This window comes from Trichosurus vulpecula, chromosome 6 (genome assembly GCF_011100635.1).
Source record: "Trichosurus vulpecula isolate mTriVul1 chromosome 6, mTriVul1.pri, whole genome shotgun sequence".
NCBI lineage: Eukaryota > Metazoa > Chordata > Mammalia > Diprotodontia > Phalangeridae > Trichosurus > Trichosurus vulpecula.
The window spans coordinates 211,469,422-211,492,432 of record NC_050578.1 but is presented as its reverse complement, the minus strand read 5'-3'; the positions used below and the strand labels follow the sequence as shown (position 1 = coordinate 211,492,432).

The following is a 23,011-nucleotide window of genomic DNA, read 5'->3' as shown; positions in this document are numbered from 1 at the left end:
CCCCCCAGTCACTTCCTTAAAGGGGGCTTCCCGGGCTGGGCAATGGAGTGCTCGGGACACGACCTTCAGATCGATCAACTTTTCTGTCAGTGAAGCGCAGCCACCCAAAGCTGGGGGTGGGGGGGAGACAGCGATTTGGGCAGGCTGGGGCACGCCGCCTCATTTAACTTGCGCCAAGCGCAACGCGTCCAGCGCTAGCTCAGGGTTGTCGCGGCTGCCGCCACCTTCCCCAAGACGCACACATCGAAACCCCAGCACGCTATCAAACTCGGTCTTTCTCGCCCCCTGTCTCAGCCCCTGGTAAGCCGGGACCACCCTCGACAGCTTAGTGAGTGTTCTAGCGCCCCTCTGCAGGCCTCGAACCGAGAAGCGAAGGGAAAGGAGGAGGATAGAGGAGGGGGTGGAGGGGGAGGGAGAATGACACACGCAAAACCGGAGAAAGGCATTGCTGTAGTAATTTGCAATCAAACGCCAAAGCGGGGGAGGTGTTTCTCTTCCCCACCCCTCGAGATCACATGGTGACCCTTCTTAGCCAATGCAATGGACGCTAGGACCCTGCGGGACCCCGGGATCCGAGATTGCACCGGCTCTGCCGCATTATAAATACTTCTCCAAAATGCACCGCTGTTCCTTTCTATCTTTCCAGCTGGTTCCATCCGTTTCGGGCTCGTAAACGACCAACCACAGGCTTGGGGGGAGGGGGGGAAAGAAGAGCCCACTCACGGCATTCCTTTTAAAAGATATTTTAGTATTTAAGTTAATATTTATTTATTATTTTTTGCACACCTAGTCTCTTTCCCGGCCAGTTTGCATGCATTGTCTGTCTCCCAAAATGGTTTGCGAGACGAAAATCGTGGCAGAAGATCATGACACCATCCCCGGCTCCAAGAAAGACACAGTGATCGTGTCCTCCTCCCAGATGTGGCCCTCGCTCTCCGGCGGCTCAGCGCCCTCCCCGGCGCCGCCGATGCCGCCCCCCAGCGCGGCGGCCGGTGAGGTGACGGGTGAAGATGGTAAAAAGGACCACGTTTGCATCCGCGAGTTCCACCCTGCAGAGCAAGACACGGTGCGCCGCATCTTCTATGACGGCATCATGGAGAGAATCCCCAACACGGCGTTCCGGGGCCTGAAGCAGCAGCCGCTCACGCAGCTGATGTATGTGCTCCTGGCGTGTAAGTAGCCAATTTGTTCGCGCCACCTCCGCGGTGTGGGGTCCTAGGACGCGAGCACGGGAGACAGAGGCCGTTCGTGGCCTCAGTTAAAGGATCTCTCCTCCTTCCTTCCCATCCTCTCGCTTCCCGGGTCTGTATTTTTGGCGCAGATACTTCCAGAGCCCCACGCGCTGCACCTCCCTTTCCTCGCCTCTCCCGCCGCAGAAGCAGCCAGAGACCCCGCAGTGTGCAAAAAACTCCCTCCGCATCCAGCCCCCGGAGCGCAGCACTCCACGAATGCATTCAGAATCCCTAGACACACACACACACGCGCGCGCGCGCGCACACCACACACGCACAATGCAGCCAGTCTATAAACGGACACATGCATATTCCCAGTTCTAGAAGAGGATGCACAATTTGTACACGCTCAGACTCGGGCAGAGGAGTTAAAAACAATTAAGCCCAAGGGAGTCTTTTATATGCCGGGTATCTCGGTGGGGTTGGGGGGCGGGGGTTGTGGACGCATTTCCTCTTGACCGTGGGAGGCCTATCAGCCCGTCGGCTGATGGAGGGGAGGGGGCAGCCACGCGAGCAGCGGAGGACCCAGGGCCAGGGTGGGATGAATGGAGCTGCTCCTTGGCGTTCTTTCTCCCTCCCTCTTTCCATTCCTTGCACTCTCTTCGTCTTCCCCTCTACCACCGCCCTTCCTCGTCCCATTTTCCCCTTCTTCAGGGGAACTGGACGCTCGAGCCCTCCTCTGTCCTAGAGCCCCTCCGCCCCAGGGAAACTGAATTCCACCGTAACCTAGAGACCAAGGTGCGGGTCGGGTTGCGAGTGGGGCTGGCGGGAGAGCTGATGGAATTCTCTCCGCTGCCTCCTGGGCAGGTCAGCTCGGGCTGGCAGAGTGCAGTACTGCCCAGGTCAAAGGCAGGCCTCCCTTCCGCTCTTATTCGCCAGCCGCTCGGCCCGAGGTGGAGGAACCTGCGGCTGCCCTGGGGCAGAATACTTGCCAGGTCTCTCCCTTCCCTAGAGCTGCCCTCTGCTGCGTGGGAGAAGCCGAGTTGTTGTCGTTTTTCTCTATAGACTGTGTTTGTGGGGGGTGGGGATAGGGGTGGGGGGTCGATTTGTCATTTTCTGTTCAATCCGAGGGTACTTGAAGCTCCCGCTAGGGTCTCCTGGCTGCCCCTGCTCTGAGCACTCTTCAAGGCATGTCAGGTGCCAGATTTTGCCCAAGGGAAAGCCACCTTCTCTGTGCTTCACTGTCTCTTCTCTCTCCTGTGTGACTGACTCTGTTATCCCTGTATCTCTGCTGTGTTCAAAGCCACCTTCTCTGTGCTTCAGTCTCTTCTCTCTCCTGTGTGACTGACTCTGTTATCCCTGTATCTCTACTGTGTCCAGTGTCTCCATTCTTCTCTTTCATAGTATGACTTGTTTCGCCTTTCAGTCTCTCTTCTTTCTCCGTCACTCCTGCTACTTCCTTCACTCTTATCTTCTCTCACCTCTCTCTCACCCTTTCCTCCCTACCCCCCCCACCCCTTTCCCTTTTTGGGTTTTGCTTTCTCATTTTCTCTCTGCTGTAACCACCCGCCCCCCCCCCCCCCTCTCTCTCTCTCTCTCTCTCTCTCTCTCTCCCTCTCTCCCTCTCTCTCCCTCTCTCTCCCTCTCTCTCCCTCTCTCTCTCTCTCCACCCCCCCCATCCGGCTTTCATGCTCTTCTGTCTTTGGTTGGGCTTGAATAGTGCATTTTGGGAGAGGAGAGGTCGGAGCCCGTGGTACTCTTGCCTTGGAACGAGATGGGGGTGGTTAGCAAAGGTTGCAGGAGATGCCGAGGACGGTTGATAAGGGCAATTGATGCTCTGCCAGAGAAGCGTGACTATATATAATTTATCAAGACGGGGGAGGCTGGCTTAGCACAGCCCCCAAGTGTTAATTTATGAGGGGAAGATCTCCAGCTCCAGGAGAGAGACAGACAGAGATGGAGAGACAGAGACTGACATACAGAGAAAGAAAGGAAGTCAGAGGGAGAGTATCCTTTACTCATAGGTTCAGAAGGGCCTAGGAGAAGTGGAATGGCAGCAGGACCTGGGAGGAATGCTGAACCATTCTCAATTTTGAGCGCCCTCATCCATCTCATTGGATATCTGTCTAGCTTGTATGCAGAAATGCTACAACACAAATGCTTAAGTCTGGGGTAGGAGACTAAACAGACTCTAGGAATGACCCTTGGCCTTAGAGGTTAGTGATACGGGTCCTCCCCCTTTACATTTCTGTCAAGAATGAACTAATTTTCTTCATCAACAGAGGCTTATCTCCTGGCTGATAGACACTCTGTACCTTGCCTCTATCTCTCCCCCATCCCAACCCACCCACCAAACACCTTAGCCGGGGGGACTAAGGCTCTGTGTAACCCTGCTACGCCCAGCTCACAGTTGGACTGACTGCGGTGGGATATAGGAAATGTTCTTCAGTGCGACACACCCCAGGACAGGAATCTGGGCTTGGTGCAGTCAAGGAACTGAGACTTCCTGCTTCTCCAGCCTTGGGCTCCTGCCTGCCTGATTCTCCCTCAGCATAGCTATTGCAAGTAGATACTTTGCCATTTCTTAATTCCTCTACCCCCTATCAGGAGGCAGTCAGGAAAACTGGATTGGAATCTTGGCGTTGACAGGTTGGAACCATCACGTGAAAACGAGAGACTTGAACCAGGTCTCTTCTAGCATTTCCTTGAAATTCTGTGGCTCTCTCTGCCTCAGTTTCCTAAACTGCAAAATGGGACTATTGATACTTGCTCTATCCACCTGACAATGCTGCTATGAAGAAAGTCATATATATATCTATATATATAGATATATATATGCACATATATATATATATGTATCTATATAGCACCTTAGTTTCCTCATCTGGAAAGTGAGTGATTGGATCTGGATGATCTTCCAGCTCTAAGTTCCCTTATCACGTAAGTCCCTTCACAATTCAGGCCCTCAGTTTCCCTATCAGTATAGTGGTAGAATCATGAATTTCCATTATTTCTGTCCCTAAAAGATGAAGGAAACCCATTTTTTCTCCCTCCAAATGCCTTCTTGAGATGGCTGGGAGCTGGACTTTTGCTGCGGAGTGGCTGCTTTCAGCTGCCCTGGTGAATTGTTTGCTGCTGGGTGACAGGATGGGGAAGGGAGGGAGGGCATGGCCCCTGTCCTGCAGAGGCCAGCCGGGTTGTCCACCCCAGATGACAGGTTTGCAGTCTTTCCTGTTCCTTCCTTCTCTTCCGCAGTGCTATGCTTTGTGCTGACCAGATGTCTGTTGCTCACCTGCTTTGTGCCTGTCTTCCTTCTGGCCATGAGGTATTACTACAGCCGGAAGGTGATCCTTACCTACCTGGAGTGTGCATTGCACACGGACATGGCTGACATCGAGCAGTACTACATGAAGCCTCCGGGTGAGTATGGGGATGCTGTGGCCACAGCCACAGTGGGGCCACCCCCGGGAGCCCCTTCTGTGGCCAGTGCAAAGTGGGGCCATTCACCAGGACTGAAATGCTGTTCCTTGAAAAGATTAAAACAGTCCGTAACCACATACAAATGGCTTCTGGAGGCCATGAGATCTAATGGCCCTGGAAACAGGAGGCCTGCCTCTGTTCCTCATGGGTATGACAAGGGAGCGAGCCACTCCCTAGCTCGGAGCCTCAGCTTTGTCATCTGTAAAATGGGGATAATCCTTATGCCACCTGTCTCACTGGGTTGATTTGAGGAAAGTGCTTTGTAAACTTTAAAGTGTTATACGTATCGGAGCCTGTGTTACTGGGCTCTCAGGAAGAGTGTTCCTAGGGAGTGGGGCAGGGAAAATGCGACAGACCTAGAGCTTGGAGCTCTGTTGGGCTTTTGAGAATATGCTCTTTGAAAGCAGAACCCACTGATCTGGTCTTGGCTTGGGCCTTGTGTATAAGAACCATGGAGGTATAGGTAGAGTTCTGGACTCAGTGGCCTTGGGTGAGTCTCTTTTGTTGTCTTGGCCTCAGTTTCCTGATCTGTAAAATGGGTGCGGGGATCTAGTTGATCTTTCAGGCCTCTTCCTACCCTACATCCTATTATTCTGTAAGTCACTTTGATCAGGGCCTCAAGGTTTCCTGCCAGTATAATGAGAGGGTTGATGTAGATGGTCTCTGGGACCCCTTCCAGTCAAAGAAAGAGGCAGGGAATTGTAAGGGGGCAAAGCCTCTGGACAGTTGGTGTGTGAGTCGGGGAATGAATTTGGGTACATCCCCTATTGCGCTAGGTCAGAGCTGGTCAGGAGAGGTTTGCCAGGGCAAGCAGAGCTAGCCAAGTGCCCCTGATACATCCATTCTTCTCTGGGACACCAGGTTCCATGATCTGTGGTTGTTTTTGACTGTCTCTAGGCAAGGTCTTTGCCAAAGGCTGGCGCTAAGGCCTGGGTAGATGTCAATCGCAAGGCTTCTTCTTCAGGCCTCATTGTTTAGATGTTTGCAGATTTGGTAGAAAGGATGAGGTAGGGCCACAGGAGACTGTATGTATATAGTGGATGTATATAGTGTCCTTGGTCTTCACAGCTCCAAATCTTGGACTTGGGCATCTATGAGTTAGACACTCAGGGAAATGCAGTAGATCATAGGATAGACTGAAAGCAATAGGTTTTACTCAGGATCTGGGGCCAGTCTTTGTAGGCATCTTTTATTTTTGATGTTTTATTTTCTGTTTCCCACAAATGCTGTGAATTTTCGGTAGAGCCATAACAACTGCAGGGCAGCTGAAACTTTGCTTCAGGCCCCAACATTTGGGGGGGCTACTTTTTCCCTGTCTAGATGCTGTCCTTCCTATAATTTTTGGTCCACTGCCAACCCATACCCCCTTAGGGGTTAGTGGGGAGGAGGCAGCTCAGGGGGAGGGTGAAGGAGTGGGGTTTCTGACAATGGGGTTTGGAGAGCGGGACGGGCTATGTTCTCTCCAATGACAGGATCCATGGTGGGACTGTTTCTCTGGGTGCCAAGACCCTCTCATCCCTAGCTCAACCCTAGCCTTTGCTAGTTCATATCCTCCTCTGACCTCCCTTTCCACTGTGCACTGTGGAAACCTCATCTATTGTTTCCAGACCTTTCGAATTCTTTCCATCTTTTTGGTGCTCCCCTGGACTAGCTTTCTCCTCAAGACGCTACCTCTCTTGGTAGCTCGGCAAGACTGGCTGCTTCTTTCAGGTCTCTCTCACACAGGGCCAGGAAGAAGAATGGCCGTGCTCTTTGCTCCCCACTGCTGATTTCCCATCCTCACTCCACACCCTCATCACTCAGATTCAGTAAGCAAGCAGCCATCTCTCTTTGAAAGTTCACCCCAGCCTGTCCGGATACTTGTTGCTGTGATCTGTGGACCCCCTGGTCACTCTGCCCTCTCTGCAATCACTTTGGTCCCTAGCTATTAGTCTTCTTCATCTCTCATCCTTCTTTGGTTTCTCCAGGCACTCATTGGGTCTCTCCATCTTGGCCCTAGTAAACTCATCTTTGAGAAATCTCATCATTTTGCAAAACACACGATGCCTTGCTGCTCACACTTCATCAATGCCTGCTAATGGATCGGAGGGCAGAGCCATAAACTCCTCCATCTGAGGAGAGGGGCCAGGACAGATGTCCTAGCTCTATTGCCCATCCAGCGGCACTCAGTTTAGACTGCTTTGTAAATTACTTCTCCACCCTCCCCCCATCACGGACATCTCCTGTCTCCCGTCCCATCTTTTCAGCTTTCTTTTGTGTGTTGTCATCTTCATTCGAATAGAAGCTCCTTGAGGGCAAGGTCTGTCTCTCTTTTTGTTTTCGTATGCCCAGCATTTAGCGCAGCAGTGGGCACTTAATAAATGTTTCATTGAGCATGACCTCATCCCTGCCCTCTTCAGACATCCTGGCCTCTTAGTTCTTCAGCTTCTCCCCTTCCCTGATCTCTTTCTAATCTGCCTTAACTTTGCACAGGAGTGATCATGCCTTAGACTCCTCCCTGTCCCAGCTGGATCAGATCTGCCCCGGGTGATGGAATTTCCAGTTATACTTGGAGGTCTGTCTCCTACAGAAGGGGCTCCCCTTGTTCTTTCTTGGTGCTCGCTTTGTCTGGTTTCCAGCCTTCTTCCCCCACTGGCTTCCCATATTATCTGTGTAACCTTTAAAGCTATACGTGTTTGATGACACCAATGAGTCACCAGGATGTTTGGGGTATGGGGACTTATGGTTAAATAAGTTTTCCTGTTAATGATGTATAATTTTCCCAGACCTTTCATAATTATTAATATTAGGGCCATGATTTTAAAAATAACTCACATTTCTGTACTGTTTACAAAACTTTCCTCATTACACAACCCTATTAAGTCTGTAGGGCGAGCCTCATTGTGCCCATTTTGCAGATAAGGAAACTGAGGTTTAGAGAGGAGAAGCCCATGGTCACATAGTGAATGCCAGAGCCGGGATTTGAATCCACGTCTCCAGACTCCAAGCCCAGTCCTCTGTCTAACGTATTAGCTGAAAATCTTTCTCAAATGCCTAGCTCCAAACAGTAGCAGCACAGTGTTGTAGAAAAGGCATTGGATAAGAAATCAGGAGATCTGTGTTCAAGTCTTTGCTGTGTGACCTTGTGGAAATCGTTTTCTCTCTGGGCCTTGGTTTCCACATCTGTTACAAGGCGGTAATACTACTTGGACCACAACCATGAGAGTTGTGATGATCTAGTGAGGTAACAGATTGAAAGAGATTCTTTTTTTTTCCCAAAGAGCATAAGGGATAGAATGATGGCCTTGAAGCTACAAAGGCCAGGGTTAAGGGTTCAGGTCTTACCTCTGATACATACTGGCTGTGACACCCTGGGCAAGTAACTTAACCTTTCAGTGCTCCAGACCCACCCCTTCCCCCCAGCCCATAAGTCACAGAGAAGGTGTGGCCCTGCATTGGTGGATCTAGGAGTTCCCTATGCTGGTGAAACCCTAGGTCCAGTCCCTATGGGTGTCTCCCTAGGAATGTGTTTGTTAACCAAAGTAAGTTAAAGTCATTGGCAGATGCTCAGGGCCACTATCCTTTGTGCTAGCTCTCACACTCTTGGCTTTTGGGTAGAGAAGAGTCTTTAATAAGGCTGCTTCTTCTAAGAAGCCTTCCCCCATGCCTTTTCTTCTCCATAGATACCTCAATGAACCCTTTGCTTGTACTTCTTGCGCACTCATCGTGTATTATGTTTATATATGTGTGAGATCACCCCTTCCTTGACTGCGAGCCACCTGAGGGGAGGACCGTATCATGTTCCTCTTTTGTGTCCTTTGCAGTGCCCCCTCTCCAGGTCCTGCTCATAGTACATGGTTAATTAACGTTTGTTGAAGATGAAGTTGGAGATGGGGAAAGTAGAGGAAACTGGGCTGAACGGAAATTCTCACTGCCCAGGCCTGTGGGTAGGGATGGAAATGTTGGAGGAGACTTGGCTGAATGTGAATTCTTAGTGCCCAGGCTTATGGATGGAGATGGAGAAGGTGTAGGAGACTGAGCGCCATGAATTCCTTGAGGCTTAGGATACTCCTGGTGAGTTTGTTTACTTTTGCTAAATCCCTTATATGTACTTTTTTGTGTGTTTTTTTGTGTGTGGTTTTCATCTTTTTCTTTTAAAAGTTGGAATTCCTAAAATTTTCATTTATTTAAGAGTTCTACTTAGCTAGATCTCCCTTTTAGTGGAGGTTTTGCTTTGTATGGGAAACAGTATGGTATTGGATACTAGTCGGAAGGCTTGGATTCAAATACTACCAGTTACTCATTCGCAAGCTGTGTTACCTTAGGCAAGTCACCTCAACTCTTTGAGCATGAGTTTCCCCATCTGGCAGATGGGTGTAATAATCCCCTCACAGGGTTATTGTCAGACCAAATGGGAGAATGGTTGTGACACTATAGCACGTATTTTTCTCCTGACATCCTTGGTCATCACAGAAAGGTGTGATTGAAAATAGAGGTGTGCCGGTCACTGGGGTGAGGGCCACACCAGTGGGAAGCCCACAGGCTTCACTGGCATCTCCTTGTGGCAGGATAATTCCTTCGACACCTGGGATGGATCCCCTCTCCTCCTCCACATCCTTCCCTGAGGGGACTTAAGAAGGATATAAACCAATGTCATACAGGATGGGCAGGCAGGGACAGCTGTCATCAGCATCGATGGAAGAAGTGGCCACATTGATGCCATCCCAGTTCCCTGAGACCTCCAGCTGGCAAAGCTTTGGACTTGAAATTGGGAAGATATGAGTTCAGATCCCTCCTCAGACACTCAGCTGTGTGACCCTGGGCAACACCTAACCTCTCAGTTTCCCCATCTGTAAAATGGGGATTATAACAACCTCTACTTCCCAGGGTCCTCATGAGGATCAGATAATGTCACATGTAAAACACTTTGTGAGCCTCATAAATCCTAGCTATTGGAGTGTTGTTGTAGGGCATTTAACATTTACAAAACCCTTTCTTCATGATCATCTGAAGAGATTGCTGTTGTTCACTCATGTCTATGACTCTTTGTGTCCCCGTGGACAAGAGCACACCAATCCTGTCCATGGGATTTTCTTGTCAAAGATACTGGAGTGGTTTGCCATTTCTTTCTCCAGCTCATTTTAGAGATGAGGAAACCGAGGCAAACAGGGTTGAGTGACTTGCCCAGGGTCACACAGCTAGGAAGTATCTGAGGCTGGACTTGAGCTCAGGTCTTCCTGATTCTAGGCCCAGCGCTCTATCCACTGTGCCACCAGCTGCCTCCTGATGAGATAGGTCGCGCAAATGTTATTTGCATTTGACAGAGGAGGAAACTAAGATGACGTATTTGTCCAAGGTCTCTCAGGACCCAACTGGGGTCTTCTAAGATCAGCGCTTTTTCCTCTGTATCACAGGCTTGAAATGTTCTATGCACGCAAGCTAAGTTGTTCCTACCAGAAGGTACTTGCTGAAGACCGTTCCCAGGACCATGGTGAGGATGGCATTGGCCCTAATCACAAGTACACCCAGGGGTACCATAGCTCCAATGTCCAATTGCATTTCTATTATACCTGGACTACCTTTCCTTTATATGCAGAGAGCACTCTGACACTGGGGAGCCAGGAGAGAAGCAGAAAAGGGCAATTAATAAAGCAGGAGGCTTACAAATGTCTTTTTATTCATTGGCTGAGTATTGGTAGGAGAGAAGGCAGGAGTTATAAAGGGAAGGCAATCTGCTAGAATGAAAAGTTAAGCTCTACTTGGTAATAATGAGAGCTGGATTTGAATCCCCAGGTGTGACACTTAATTAGCTGTGTGACTCTGGACAAAATAATTCTCTTTTTTGGGCCTTAAAATGTTCGTCTGTAAAATGGGAGGTATGATACCTGCATTTTGTACCTTAGGAATTTTGTAAGTCAAACACTTTGTTTTATATTATAGTGTAATAGAAATGGGAACTCTTATTACTCTGTACAGCCCTCCCTCACTTAAAATCCAATTTACCTGCGTGTCATGACATCACATCCCTGATATCATGGTCCTCTTCAAGAATGAAGGACAAAACAACAACAGTCATAAAGGAAAGAGAAGCTGGACCTTGACTGGGAATCAGGAGACCTGGGTTCATGTTCTGGTAGCACCAGTAACTCAGTGACATCTTGTGGAAATGCCTTTCTGGGTCACAGTTTAAAATGAGATGGTTGGACCCGATGAACTCTAAAGGGCCCTTCCAGCTCTGATAGTCTGTATTCTGTGGGTCTATCTGGCTGTGATTCTGGGAAAGGTCTTAAGGGGTCCATCTGACTTTTTTTTAAACTTGGGAAGGACCTGGGGTTTTCTCCTTTTAGCACCTCCCTGCTCAGGGCTGAGAAGATCCTGGGGCTAGATATTGACCCACGATCTGCTGCCAGTGGCTGTGGCATGGAATGGCCAGAGATGGCTGAATGCCGGAGAGAGTGAAAGAAAAACACGGACCAGGCGGAAGAGTAAAGAACAGCTCTGTTTATTGACCAGAAAGAAAGGGTAGATATATTCTTCAAGCTGGTAAATATAATAACTTTCTCATGAAAACATTTGGCAATTGTTAACCACATTGCGTACTTTGTTTCCTTGCTCCTTATCAGCACTGCATCTGTATCCTTTCTGGGAACAAAATATTCTATACGTACACTTACATGTAAGGGGGTTGGAGAGCCCATGTCTTGAGTAATTCAGCCCGAGGACAAGAGCAGGCTTAAGTGTAAACCTTGCCTGAACTCATCCTGTTGGGGACTGTCTCAGAGCTGGCCCTCTACAATGATCTGGATTGCAGTGAATTAAATACCTTGAATATGAAAGTGACTTGGTGTCTTCAGGATTCTGAGGAGGGGGGATCTGAGAAATAGAGGAGAGGTCTCAAAATTCTTCCCTTAGCTTTTCTGCCCCCTCTTCTGTCTCCTTGGCTGATTCATCGTGCCCCTTCCATATTGTTCTGTCCTTGTCACTCTTTTCTTTCTCTACTTTCTCTCTGGGTGACCTCATCCCATCTTCTGGCTTTAATTATCACTTCTATGCAGATGACACCATTCTCTCCCCTCAACTCCCGTTTTGCATATCCTACTTATGGAGGAATGTCATGCAGAAGAGGGGTCATACTTATTTTGTTTGGTACCAGAAGGCAAAACCAGGAACAGCATGTGGAATTTGCAAAGAGATAGGTTTAGTCTTGATGGTAGGAAAAACATCTTAATAATTAAAGTTGCCATAAGTAAGAGAGAAGTTTCAGGAATGTGACCCCTGGCAGCAGAGAAGAGAGCTAACCATGGTCCCGAGGGTTATCTAGTAGATAAGAACTGATATGTGGAGATAAATAGACCCAGGGAACCCAGCAAAGCTACTTCCACCCAGGGGGAAGGAATAGTTTAAGGACTCCAAGAAGAGAGGAAAGCAAAGACAATGGGGTCCTGACCTCATGTGTGCCTCACTATAATTGTGCTCCAAGTTTGTGTCTACTTTTCCTCCTAGGGCTGTATTTGTGGGAGAGGGTACCCCAGTTCATGAGAGCAAGTGGGAATTGTTTTGTAGCTATTGGTCTTATTGACTATACCATCTCAGTAAATGCCTTTGTTTTAAGCTAATTGTGACCATTGACTGACTATTAATGGGAAGCGCACCGGTGGGGGCTGGTGAGTTATAGTTTTAGGAGTGGGTACCTCTTGAACCTTGAGGTAGTAGCCACCCTCTGGGGAATATTCTGGCAAGGTTTCTATTCTCCCTTTCCAGGCTTATCTCTCATTTCTTCCCTTCTATATAAACTGGCTTATTCCCCAATCTTGTCTTCTCATCTTAGGACTCTGACATCGCCAGGAATGTCCTTTTACCTTTTCTTTGCCACTTCTTGGAATCCTTTTTCTTGGATTTTCTTGAATCCTTGAGAGCCCTTTTTCTCTGGGGCTCGGCTTGGGTGCCAACCCTTCCCTGGGTTCCCTCCTCCTCCCCCAGCAAAATAGGGGTTCTCCCTTGCTCCCCTCACATTTCTCAATATGCTTTTTTCTGAGTCTATTTTCATCGCGTTCTGCCTTGAATTATACTTGCTTGCGTATAGTGTTGCATAATAATAACAGCTAGTGTTCAGAGGGCACTTAAGGCCTACAAAGCACTACACACACTGCACCACCACCAATAATAATAATAGCTAACATTAATATAGCACTTACTGTGTGCCAGGCGCTGTGCTAAGTGCTTTACGAATATGACATTATTTGAGCCTCACAACAACCCTGGGAGTTGGGCGTTCGTATTCTGTCCATTTTGCAGATGAGGAAACTGAGGCTAGAAAAGTATTTTACCCAGGGCTACACAGCTAGTAAGTGTCTGAGGCAGGATTTGAACTTGGGTCTTTCTGATTCTAAGTCCAGTACTCTATCCACTATGCTACCAGCTACCTCAGAGAAATAGGATGTCATAGATGTGGGGTTCCACCTTGGGTCTCCCTGACTTCACTCTGTCTATTGCTTTACTTAGCTTCCTACCTAGCAACATCCTCCCATTAGGTTGTGGGCCGGCACCGTGTTTCGTTTGGTCTTTGTGTCTGCATCTTCGGTGTCTAGCTAGAGGCCCTGCACACAGTAGGCACTGCTATCTTAGTAAATATTGGTTGCCCTGAGAAGAGGGTCCATCCAGTAGACTATAGGCCTTCCTGTTTGATAGAGAGCTCAGTTCCTTTAGGGGGTGATGTGAACCCACAGTTAAATCAGTGTGAACAGATGTTAGCAACCTGGCTTGAAACTGTGATTCGTATCCTAACACCTTCCCTTTCTACGGCTGCTGCTTTGAAATGGAATTGAACAAGATCTTTGTGTGTTTTCGTTTCATGAATCCGTGTGTCTGAAAATGCTGGTGCCGTGTGCTGGTGGCCAGGCCTCCAGGCTTAGCTTACCCTGGGCATTGGTCGCAGTGGGCTCTGTGGGTCACGTGGCTTGTCCTCTGCCAGCAGAGCCTCTGAAAACTCAGGGAGGCGTTGGGGGAGAGCTCGAGGGGGCATTTGTAGAGGATGATGCGGAGTCTTTAATGATAATGCCCAGAGTGGCAGTGAGGAGAGGGCTTTATGAACCTGGAAGCACTACAGAAATGTGGCTCTTCTCAACCTAGAGCATCTCTAGCATCCTCACTTAGAGCTGGGAGGGACCTGGCCCAGCCTCCTCCTTTTATGTGTCATTGGAATGTCACCACAGTTATCACCAGGCTCCTTTTAGAGATGGGAAGAGAGACTAGTTATTATTAACAGACATTTATATGGCCACTTAAAGGCTGTCAGTCCATTTAGGGACATTCTTCACAACACTATAAGGGGTGTGCTGCAGGGATCATTATCCCCTTTTCCAGATGAGGAAATACATCTGTACAATAAGGTGAAGGAGTGATGGATTTGCAGGTTGAAGAACCCTCCCCCTGCTTCTCTCCCTCTTCCTCTCTTTTCCTCCTCTCCCTCTCCTTCCCTGTCTCTCCCTTTCTCTTCCTATCTCTCCCTCTCTTCACTCTCCCCTGTCTCACTCTCCCATCTCTGTCTCCCCCCATCTCTCTCCCCCATCTCTGTCTCTCTCCCTCTCCCTGTCCCTCTCCCTGTCCCTCTCTCTCCCTCTCCCTCCCTCTCTCTCTCTCTCTCTCCCCCCCCTCCCAATCTCTCTCTCCCCCATCTCTCTCCCCCATCTCTCTCTCCCTCCCTCCCTTCCTCTCTCCCCATCTCTCTCTTCCCCGCCCTCTTTCTCTTCCCCCTGTGTCTGTCTTCTCTCTCTCTCTCCTTCCCTCCCCCATGTCTCTTTCTCTTTTTCCCCCATGTCTGTCTCTCTCCCCCATCTCTCTTTCTCTCTCCTTCTCCTACCCCCACCCCCATCTCTCTCTCTCCCTACCTGTCTCTTTCTCCCACTCATCATTCTTCTCCCCCCTTCTCTCTCCCCTTTCTTCTCTCTCTCTCTCTCTCTCTCTCTCTCTCCCTCCCTCTTTCTCCCTCTCCCTCCCCCTCCCCACTCACCTTTCTTCCCTCTCTTCCCTGTCCCTCCTCTCCCCTCCCTCTCTTCTCTTCCCCGCTTTCTGTCCCTCCCCCTCTCCCACCTCTCTCTCCCCACCTCCATCCCTCTTCCCCCTCCTCCCCCCACCTCTTTCCCCACCTCTCTCCCCACTCTTTTCCCCTCCCCCCACCCCTCTCTCTCCCCTCTTCTCCTCCCCCACCTCTCTCTCTCCTCTCTCTCTTCATCTCTCTTCCCTTTCTCCTTGCCCCACTCTCTCTCCTCTCTTCCCCTCTCCCCCGCTTCCCCTCTCTCCTCCCCCCCCACCTCTCTCTCCCCCATTTCTCCCCCATTTCTCTCCCCCTTCTCTTCCCCTTCCCCCACCCCCGTCTCCTTCCATCTCTCTTCCTCTTCCTCCTTCACTCTCCCCTACTCTCACATCTTCAACATCTCCCGATCCCCTAGTCCCGTCTTTTCCGCCTTCATTCGTGGCCACATTTCTCCCATCTTTTAAAAAGCTCCTTCATTAGACCCTGAGGTTTTCTCAAGCCATCATTTCCCATCTCTTCTTTTCTCCTTGGACAAGCCTCCCCTCTCCCTTCTTGGCCCTTTGCAGTGGGCCGCCTACCTCATCCCCCTTCAGGACCGTTTGCACCAGTCAGCAGCGATCTCTCAATCACCCAGTCTGATGGGCTTTGCCCAGGCCTTGTCCTTAACTTACCTTCTGTATTCGATACTGTTGGCTGCTCTTTCCTCTGGGGGTTTTCATGACCCTGGTCCTCTCTCCTGGTTTGCCCCCTACCTGCCTGACCATGCTGTCTCAGATGCCTTTGCTGCCTCCAACTGCACATCCTGCCCCCTAACTGTGGGTGCTCCCTGAGGTTCTTTCCTGGGCCCTCTTCCCTTCTCCCTCTAGACTCATCAGCTTCCATGGGTTTAACCATCATCTTTATGTAGGTGGGGGCAGCTAGGTGGCACAGTGAATAGAGTACTGGGCTCATCTTTCTGAGTTCAAATCCAGCCTCAGACACTTATTAGCTGTATGACCCGGAGCAAGTGAGTCACTCAATCCTGTTTGCCTCAGTTTCCTCATCTGTAAAATGAGCTGGAGAAGGAAATGGCAAACATTCCAGTATCTTTGCCAAGAAAATCCTAATTGGGGTCACAGGGACTTGGATGTGACTGAAACAACTGAACAACAACAAAATTTCATAGGTGTGTCCTAGTCCTACATGCAGCTCCAGTCTCTCCTGTGAGCTTCAAGTACTGTATCACCAATTGTCTATTGGACATTTCAGATTGAATGTTCTGGAATCATCTTCATCTAAATACGTCTAAAACTGGTTCATTATCTCTGTGTGTGCGTGTGTGCGTGTGTGCGTGTGTGTGTGTGTGTGTTATGAACTTCTAAGGATCCCTTCTCAGAATATTTTTAAATGCATAAAAAAAAACAATTAGGACTACAAAGGAAATCAGTTATATTCAATTGCAATTATAAAAATATTTTTAAAAACTCTTCAGATTCATGAACCCAAACTTCTCTGTTTCTTTCCAAGGCACCACCGCCTTTCTGTGTCTCAGGTCTGTATGCTGGGTTCTCCTGGATTCTTCACTCTTCCTCACCCAATGCATTGGTCGCCAAATCTCACTTTGTTTCTACCTTCCCAACAGCTTTTCCATCCTACTCTTTCTCTTCCTTCCCCCAACTGCCAGCTGAGTCCAGACCTTGATCACCTTTCACCTAGATTATTTCACAGCCTCCTGAATGCTCTCCCTGCCCGAGGTCTGTCTCTCACCACTCCTGTTAGGCCTATGCTCTGCTGCCAAAGTCATTTTCCTTAAACACAAATATGACCACATGACTTCCCTACTCAACCAACTCCCTTGCCTTCCTATTGCCTCCAGCATCAAAAATAAACTTCTCTGCTTAGTTTTTAAATGGCTTCACCACTCGGCCCCAAGCTCTCTTTGTGGCCGAGTTGAATATCACTCCTCTACACTTTGTGAGCCAGACAAGCTGGCCTTCCCTCTGGTCCTCACCTGGGACACTTGGCCTCCTATTTCTAAGCCTTTTTACTGGCCCTGTCCTCCAAGCTGGAACGTGTATGTCCTCCTTCCCTTCCCCTCTTAGAGGAGACCCGGCTCAGATAATATCTTCTTTGTGAAGCCTTTCTTTCCTAGTCCCCTCAATTGCTGGGGCTCTTCTTCTAAAACTACCTGGGCTTTATTAACTTTGTATTTATGCTAGAGAAATTTAAATACGTCTTTGTGTTTCCCATTAGAACATAAGCCCATTCTTTGTACTTGTGTTCGCCATATTGAGTGATTGGTAGCACGCTGTGTCCAGAAACCAGCCCAGGGTTCCTTTCTCTACCATGCAAAAGAACAGATGGCAAATAACTTTGGAAACCCACCCCTCCACAAATATATATACATATATACACATAAACATATACGTACACATGCATATATAAATACATACATTTATACATGCACACATACGTAATAAATGCATACAAATACACATACACACATAAATATATACATATACATGCATATATAAACACATATACATTTATATATGCACACATATACATAATACATATATGCATATACACACATATACAAATACACATACATATGCACATGTTTATGTAAATATACAAATACATACAGTATTCCTTTCTCTATTATATGAAAGAATAGGTAGGAAATAACTCTGGGAAACCATACACAATACATACATGTGCATATACAAATATATGTACATAAACACAATGCATGTATACACATGCCTACACAGTACACAATACATGTATACACATGTATACACACATACACATAACACATACATGCACACACATAAATACACATACATACAAGATTCCTTTATTATACAAAAGAATAGGTAGGAAATAGCTTTGGAAAACCATAATACATAATACATGCGCATGTACGCACACAACACATATATACATGCACACACATAAATAACACATACAGGATTCCTTTCTCTATTATACAAAAAAAAGGTAGAAAATAACTTTGGGAAACTATACACAATACATACGTGTATATACACATATATGTACATAATGCATATACACACAATACACATATACACACATGCATACATGTGCACACATATATACACATAACAATATACATGGACACACATACATACAGGATTCCTTTCTCTGTTATACAAAAGAATAGGTAGAAAATAACTTTGGAAAACCACACACACACATTTCTAAATCTAGGCTGCAGCACTAACTAGGAGAGGCCGCCCTGTAGGATGGGAAGACGACCTAGAGGTGGGAGACTGTTCTATCCTGACTCAGTCTGAAAACCAGCCATTGCCTGTGTCTGCACTCAATTTCTTCCTCTGTAAGGGGGGGCCTATGTCCTGCTTCAAAGGATCATTGTAAACAGAATTCTCATAAGCCTTAAAATGTTGCAAAGTGTTTGAGGGAAAGATATTTAGATATAAGGGGAAGACTGGCAATGCTTAGAAGCACTAGGAGCCACATTTTGAAGGAAACTTTTATTGCTCTTAAATTTAAAGCTGTATTTGCAGTATAAAATTATTTTATTGTCATTATTATGCAATAGTGATGATGACTATTATGTAGGAGTGAGCGCAGTAATTGGAAGCCACTACCAGGCAGTAAGTCTGAGCAGGTGAGGGCTGAGGACATCATTGATGAGCCAGCCTCCAGACCCCTGCTGATGGGGACAGGATTGGCTTAGAGGATTTCTGAATTTTCCAGGGTGGTGCGATGGAAAGAGTCCTAGATTAGGAATCTGGAAAGCCTCGATGCAAATGAACTTTGAGGTTACTTGCTACCTGAGTGACCTTGGACTTAGTCACTTAATTTTTCTGGGCCTGTTTCCTCATCCTTAAAATGAGGGGTTGAACTGGACCTGAGGCCCCTTCCAGCTCTGAATGTGTGACCCTGACCTGGCCGGTGGCTCTTTAAATGACAGATTTTGCCTGAGTCAAAAACAAGGCTGTTCACTGGGGTTGTGCCTTGGGGGACCAGAAGCATTGAGGGTCTGTGTCTGCACAGCTTGGGGCCACCTGTACCTTTCTTTGTCTTTAGTGAATCACACCTGACAGAGGGTTTCTAGAGATGTGGAAGGAAATAGGAGATCGCTGGCATGTGACTGGGCCTGTCTATTTATAATAGGATCCTAGATCTAGAGCTTGGAAGATCATCTGGTCCCACCTCTTCATCTTACAAATGAGGAAACTGAGGCCCAGCTTGGGGGAACTAACTGGCCCAGGATCCCAGGAGGTAGTTGGTGGTAGGGCTGTGGTCCTGAATCCAGATCCTCTCATTCTAACGTCAGCCTTTTTTCTGCTGTACTGTATTTTACTTGCCCTCCAGGAGTTGAGGTTCTTTTGTCATCACTGAAGGGAGCCTAGATGACCAACTTCCAGGGATGCTGGAGAGGAGGTTCCTGAGCCTGTAAAAGCTCAGACCAGCTTTCCTGGGCGGGGCCCTCCAGCTCTGAGCTCCCCAGGGACTGTTGCCCCCGTCCTGCCTCGTTACAGGTGAGGGCTATTGAGAGCAAAGCAGGTGAGCTGATGGGTGTGAGGCTGTCCTGGCCGTGCGGCTGTCACATGAGGTGCCTTTGCCCTCTGGGTTCTGTTCCGTTCCTTTCCCTCAGACTTTCACACAGCATACATTCGGAGGCTGGGGTGTCCACTTGACATCAGATTCAATGGATTTGGGAGGGAAGTGCTAGGAGTGGGGCCATTTTGATGATTTAGGCTGACATGATCCTTCCCCCTAGAGAGACAGTGCCTGCCTTAGTGCCAGAGCCTGGACCCCATTCGTGGCCCACCTGTTTCTCTCTTGGCTAGATAGAGTATATTAGAAAGCAGGAGACTGGGGTTTCAGTTTTGGCTCTGCCATCTGGGGCTCTCTGACCCACAGCTCCATTGCTTCTTGAAAAAATGGGCAATGATCAGATTTGCCAATTTCATGAGACTTTTTTAAAGAAGGTGCCTAGTGAGCCCTGAAGTGTACAAAACTCTGACTTCCCCTTATGATGATGATGAGGATGAGGAGGATGGTAATAATGATGATGGGGCCATCCTGCCTTCTTCTCCAGCTTTGGAGGCACTGAGCCCCAGAGGCAGGTCTGGTGGAAGGATTTAGAATTCATAGAGGCAAAGAGTTGGAGGGGACCTTGGATGTTATCTCATCCCACAGCTCCACAAAGCATGAACAGCCCTGAGAAATAGTCATTTAGCCTTTTCCTGAAGACTTTTAATGAGGGAGATCCCACTGACTCCCATGGCAGTCTCTGCCACTTATGCTTGGTTCTGACTGATTACTTTTGACAGCGAGCCTAAAAACCGTTTGATCGTAACTTCCAAAGGATGGGAGGCTCTTCAAATACTCCAAGAAAACGGTCATGTTCCCCCGATTTTTTTTCTTCTCCAGGCTAGACATCCCTAGTCCTTTCACATCATCAGTATATGACCTGGACTCAAGGTCTTTTGCCATGCAGATTGCATTCCACTGAGCTCTCTCTAATTTATCAATGTCCTTCCTAAACTATGGTACCCAGGACTGTTAATTCAGCCTGGTCATGTTACCTTTTGGGGCATCTTGACTACACTGATGATTCATAGAGAACTTTATGGGGCCAAAAAAATCTCCATTTTCCACATGGATAGCTTTCTAGCTAGATATATCTTGCCCATCCTGCATTTGCCCAGTTGATTTTTAGAACCCAAGTGCAGGACTTTGCATTTACTCTCATTACATTTTCTCTTCAGTTCATTATTCTCACCTGTGGAGTTCTTATGGGCAGCCGGAAGTCACTTGCCATCCAGTACATTCCTTGTTCTTCCCAGGTGTGTCCTCTGCAGTTTTGATGAATGTGCAGTCTGTGAACCAAAAGGCAAATACAAGTTACTGTTGATTGAGGAGAGGTTTTATGAAGCATAGCTCTAGTTCATTTCTTTCTCTCTTTTTCCTCCTTCCACAAATAAGGAGCTATAGTGAGAGGATCTGGGTTCTAATCCTGGCTCTTCTTTCTACCACTTACTGTCTCTGACGTAGTGAGGCATACCTAAGTTTGGGTCCCAGCTCTTCTGCTGACTCCTTTGTGTAATTCAATTCAATGGACATTTCAACCAACATTTATTAAACACCTACTATGTGCTAGGCAGAGTGGCATAATTGCCAGAGTGTTGACTTTGTAGTCAGGAATGAATAAATGAATGCTTGAAAAGGTATTTATTAAGCACTTACTATGGACCAAACACAATGCTAAGTAAGCTCTTGGGGTACAAATAGAAAGATCTAGGCATGGGGCAGTTGGGTGACACAATGGGTTAGAGCACTGGCCCTGGATTCAAAAGGACCTAGTTCAAATCTGGCCTCAAACACTAGCTGTGTGAGCCTGGACAAGTCACTTAACCCCAAATGCCTCCAAAAGAAAAAAAAACAGAATGATCTAGGGAGTCCCTCTTCTCGAAGAGCTCATGTTCTAATAGGAGGAGATAATCCATAAGGGAAAGTTCATCTTGGTTGGTTGCTGTCTTTCATTCTCAGAGAACCAAAATGACATCACTATGATAGAGTCAAGTTACAGTGTATCGACTGTGGCTGATCAGACGAGCTTGGAATGTTCTTCCACAGGTTGGGCACAAACAATCCCTGTGAACATTTGGGGTGGATTCTCCAAATTTGTGCATCTCATGTTTCTTTTGAGCTATTGCAGTTCTGCTTTGCTCATAGAATACAGCACCTTCTTTGATGAGGGCATATACCATGCTGGGCGATCCTGTGCCAGTGTCTCCCATGTCACACAATTCCAAAGTTCTTTTTCCCCCACTTAATAGTATTTTATTTTTTTCCAATTACAGGTGAAGATATTTTCAGCATTCACTTTTATAAGATTTTGAGTTCCAATTTTTTTCTCTCTTCTTCCTCTTCCCCCTTCCCCAAGATGGTAAGCAATCCAATATAGGCTGTATATGTATGATTATATTAAACATGGTTCCACATTAGCCATGTTATGAAAGAAGAAGCAGAACAAAAGGGAAAAACCAGGAGAAAGAAAAAACAAAAAAAGAGAGAAAACAATCTGCTTCCATCTGCATTCAGACTCCACAGTTCTTTCTCTGGATGTGGATGGCATTTTCCATCATGAGCCTTTTGGAATTGTCTTATATAATTCCAAAGTTCTTAAAAGAGACCTTGAGAGTGTCCTCATACTGCTTCTTCTGACCACCATGTGAGTGCTTACCCTGTCTAAGTTCTCCATAAAATAGTCTTTCTGGCAAGCCTACATACGTTTGGCATTGGCTCTTCTCAAAGAGCTCATGTTCTAATAGGAGGAGATAATACATGAGAGTTCATTTAGGGCAGATTGGAAAAGCCTGGAAGTCCCTAGGGTTTGCTGTGGAGGGTGGGGTAGATGGCAAGGCCCAAATGCCATAGGTTACTTAAGTAGTTAAGATGACAGTCTGGTGGACTTACAGACATAGAGCCAGACCTGATGGTGTGGTCTGAAGGATTTTAGGAGGCATTGGTCAGGTAGTAGATGGCAACCTGGTGGTCTTCTATTTTGTAAGAAGGAAGGGAATTGTTGACTTCAATTCTTTCCAACCAGCCATGAGGCTGGGTGGGGGGCCCCTACTGGTGCCTGCCACCTGGATGGGTTCTTGGACAGCCTAGGCTGGAAGAAAGAGGAAGGGCAAGGGGTGGAGTGCCTCCTCAGCTCCTTCCACTGGCAACAATTCCAGATGAATTCCAGGACTGGGTGGCACCAGGAAGGGGATGAGGGAGGAAGAAAAAAGCAAGTAGAGTACTCCTACCCCCTCCCAGGTACCTGGCCATTCTGGATGGGTTCAAATCCTACCTCTGACATTTAGTAGCTGTGTGACAAGTCATTTAACCTCTCTGAGTCATAGGCTTCAGGTAAGGATGGCTTGTGATCTGTGTTTGGTGGAGGGAGTTTCCACAGCAGGAGTTCCTATATTAATGAAATCACAGGTAGGGCCTTACCACGTGCAAGGCTCAGTGCTGAATGCAATCCACCTAATTAGTGAAGATCAAATGTGTTTTTAATTGGAGGGAGTTGGACTGTATATGTTTTAGGTCACTTTCAGCTTTAAATCTTAGGATCTTACATCAGTCAGACTAGCTAGCATTTATTAAATGCCTGCTGTGTGCCAGGCATCGAGGTTCCAAAGACAAAACAATGAAATGATCCCTGCTCTCAAAGAATTTCACTTCTGTTGGGAGAGACAGCATATGGGAATACAAGTATATATAGGCCAAGTACAAAGTAAATCCAAGGTATTTAGGGAGGGCACTCCCAGCACCTTCTTGAGCAGAGAAGTGATGTAGTCAGTTCTGCACTTTA

The 23,011-nt window shown here is 47.5% G+C and overlaps 1 protein-coding gene across 1 annotated transcript in view; it reads left to right on the top strand.

Moving 5' to 3' along the window:
- The first annotated feature begins 776 nt into the window (after positions 1-776).
- NAT8L (N-acetyltransferase 8 like) overlaps positions 777-23,011 on the top strand; it is a 61,859-nt gene continuing 39,624 nt past the window's right edge. Inside the window, exons 1-2 of the mRNA XM_036763829.1 lie at positions 777-1,172; positions 4,428-4,592. Coding sequence (XP_036619724.1) covers positions 812-1,172; positions 4,428-4,592 — 526 coding nt within the window. The 5' untranslated portion in view covers positions 777-811. The remainder of the gene's footprint in view (positions 1,173-4,427; positions 4,593-23,011) is intronic.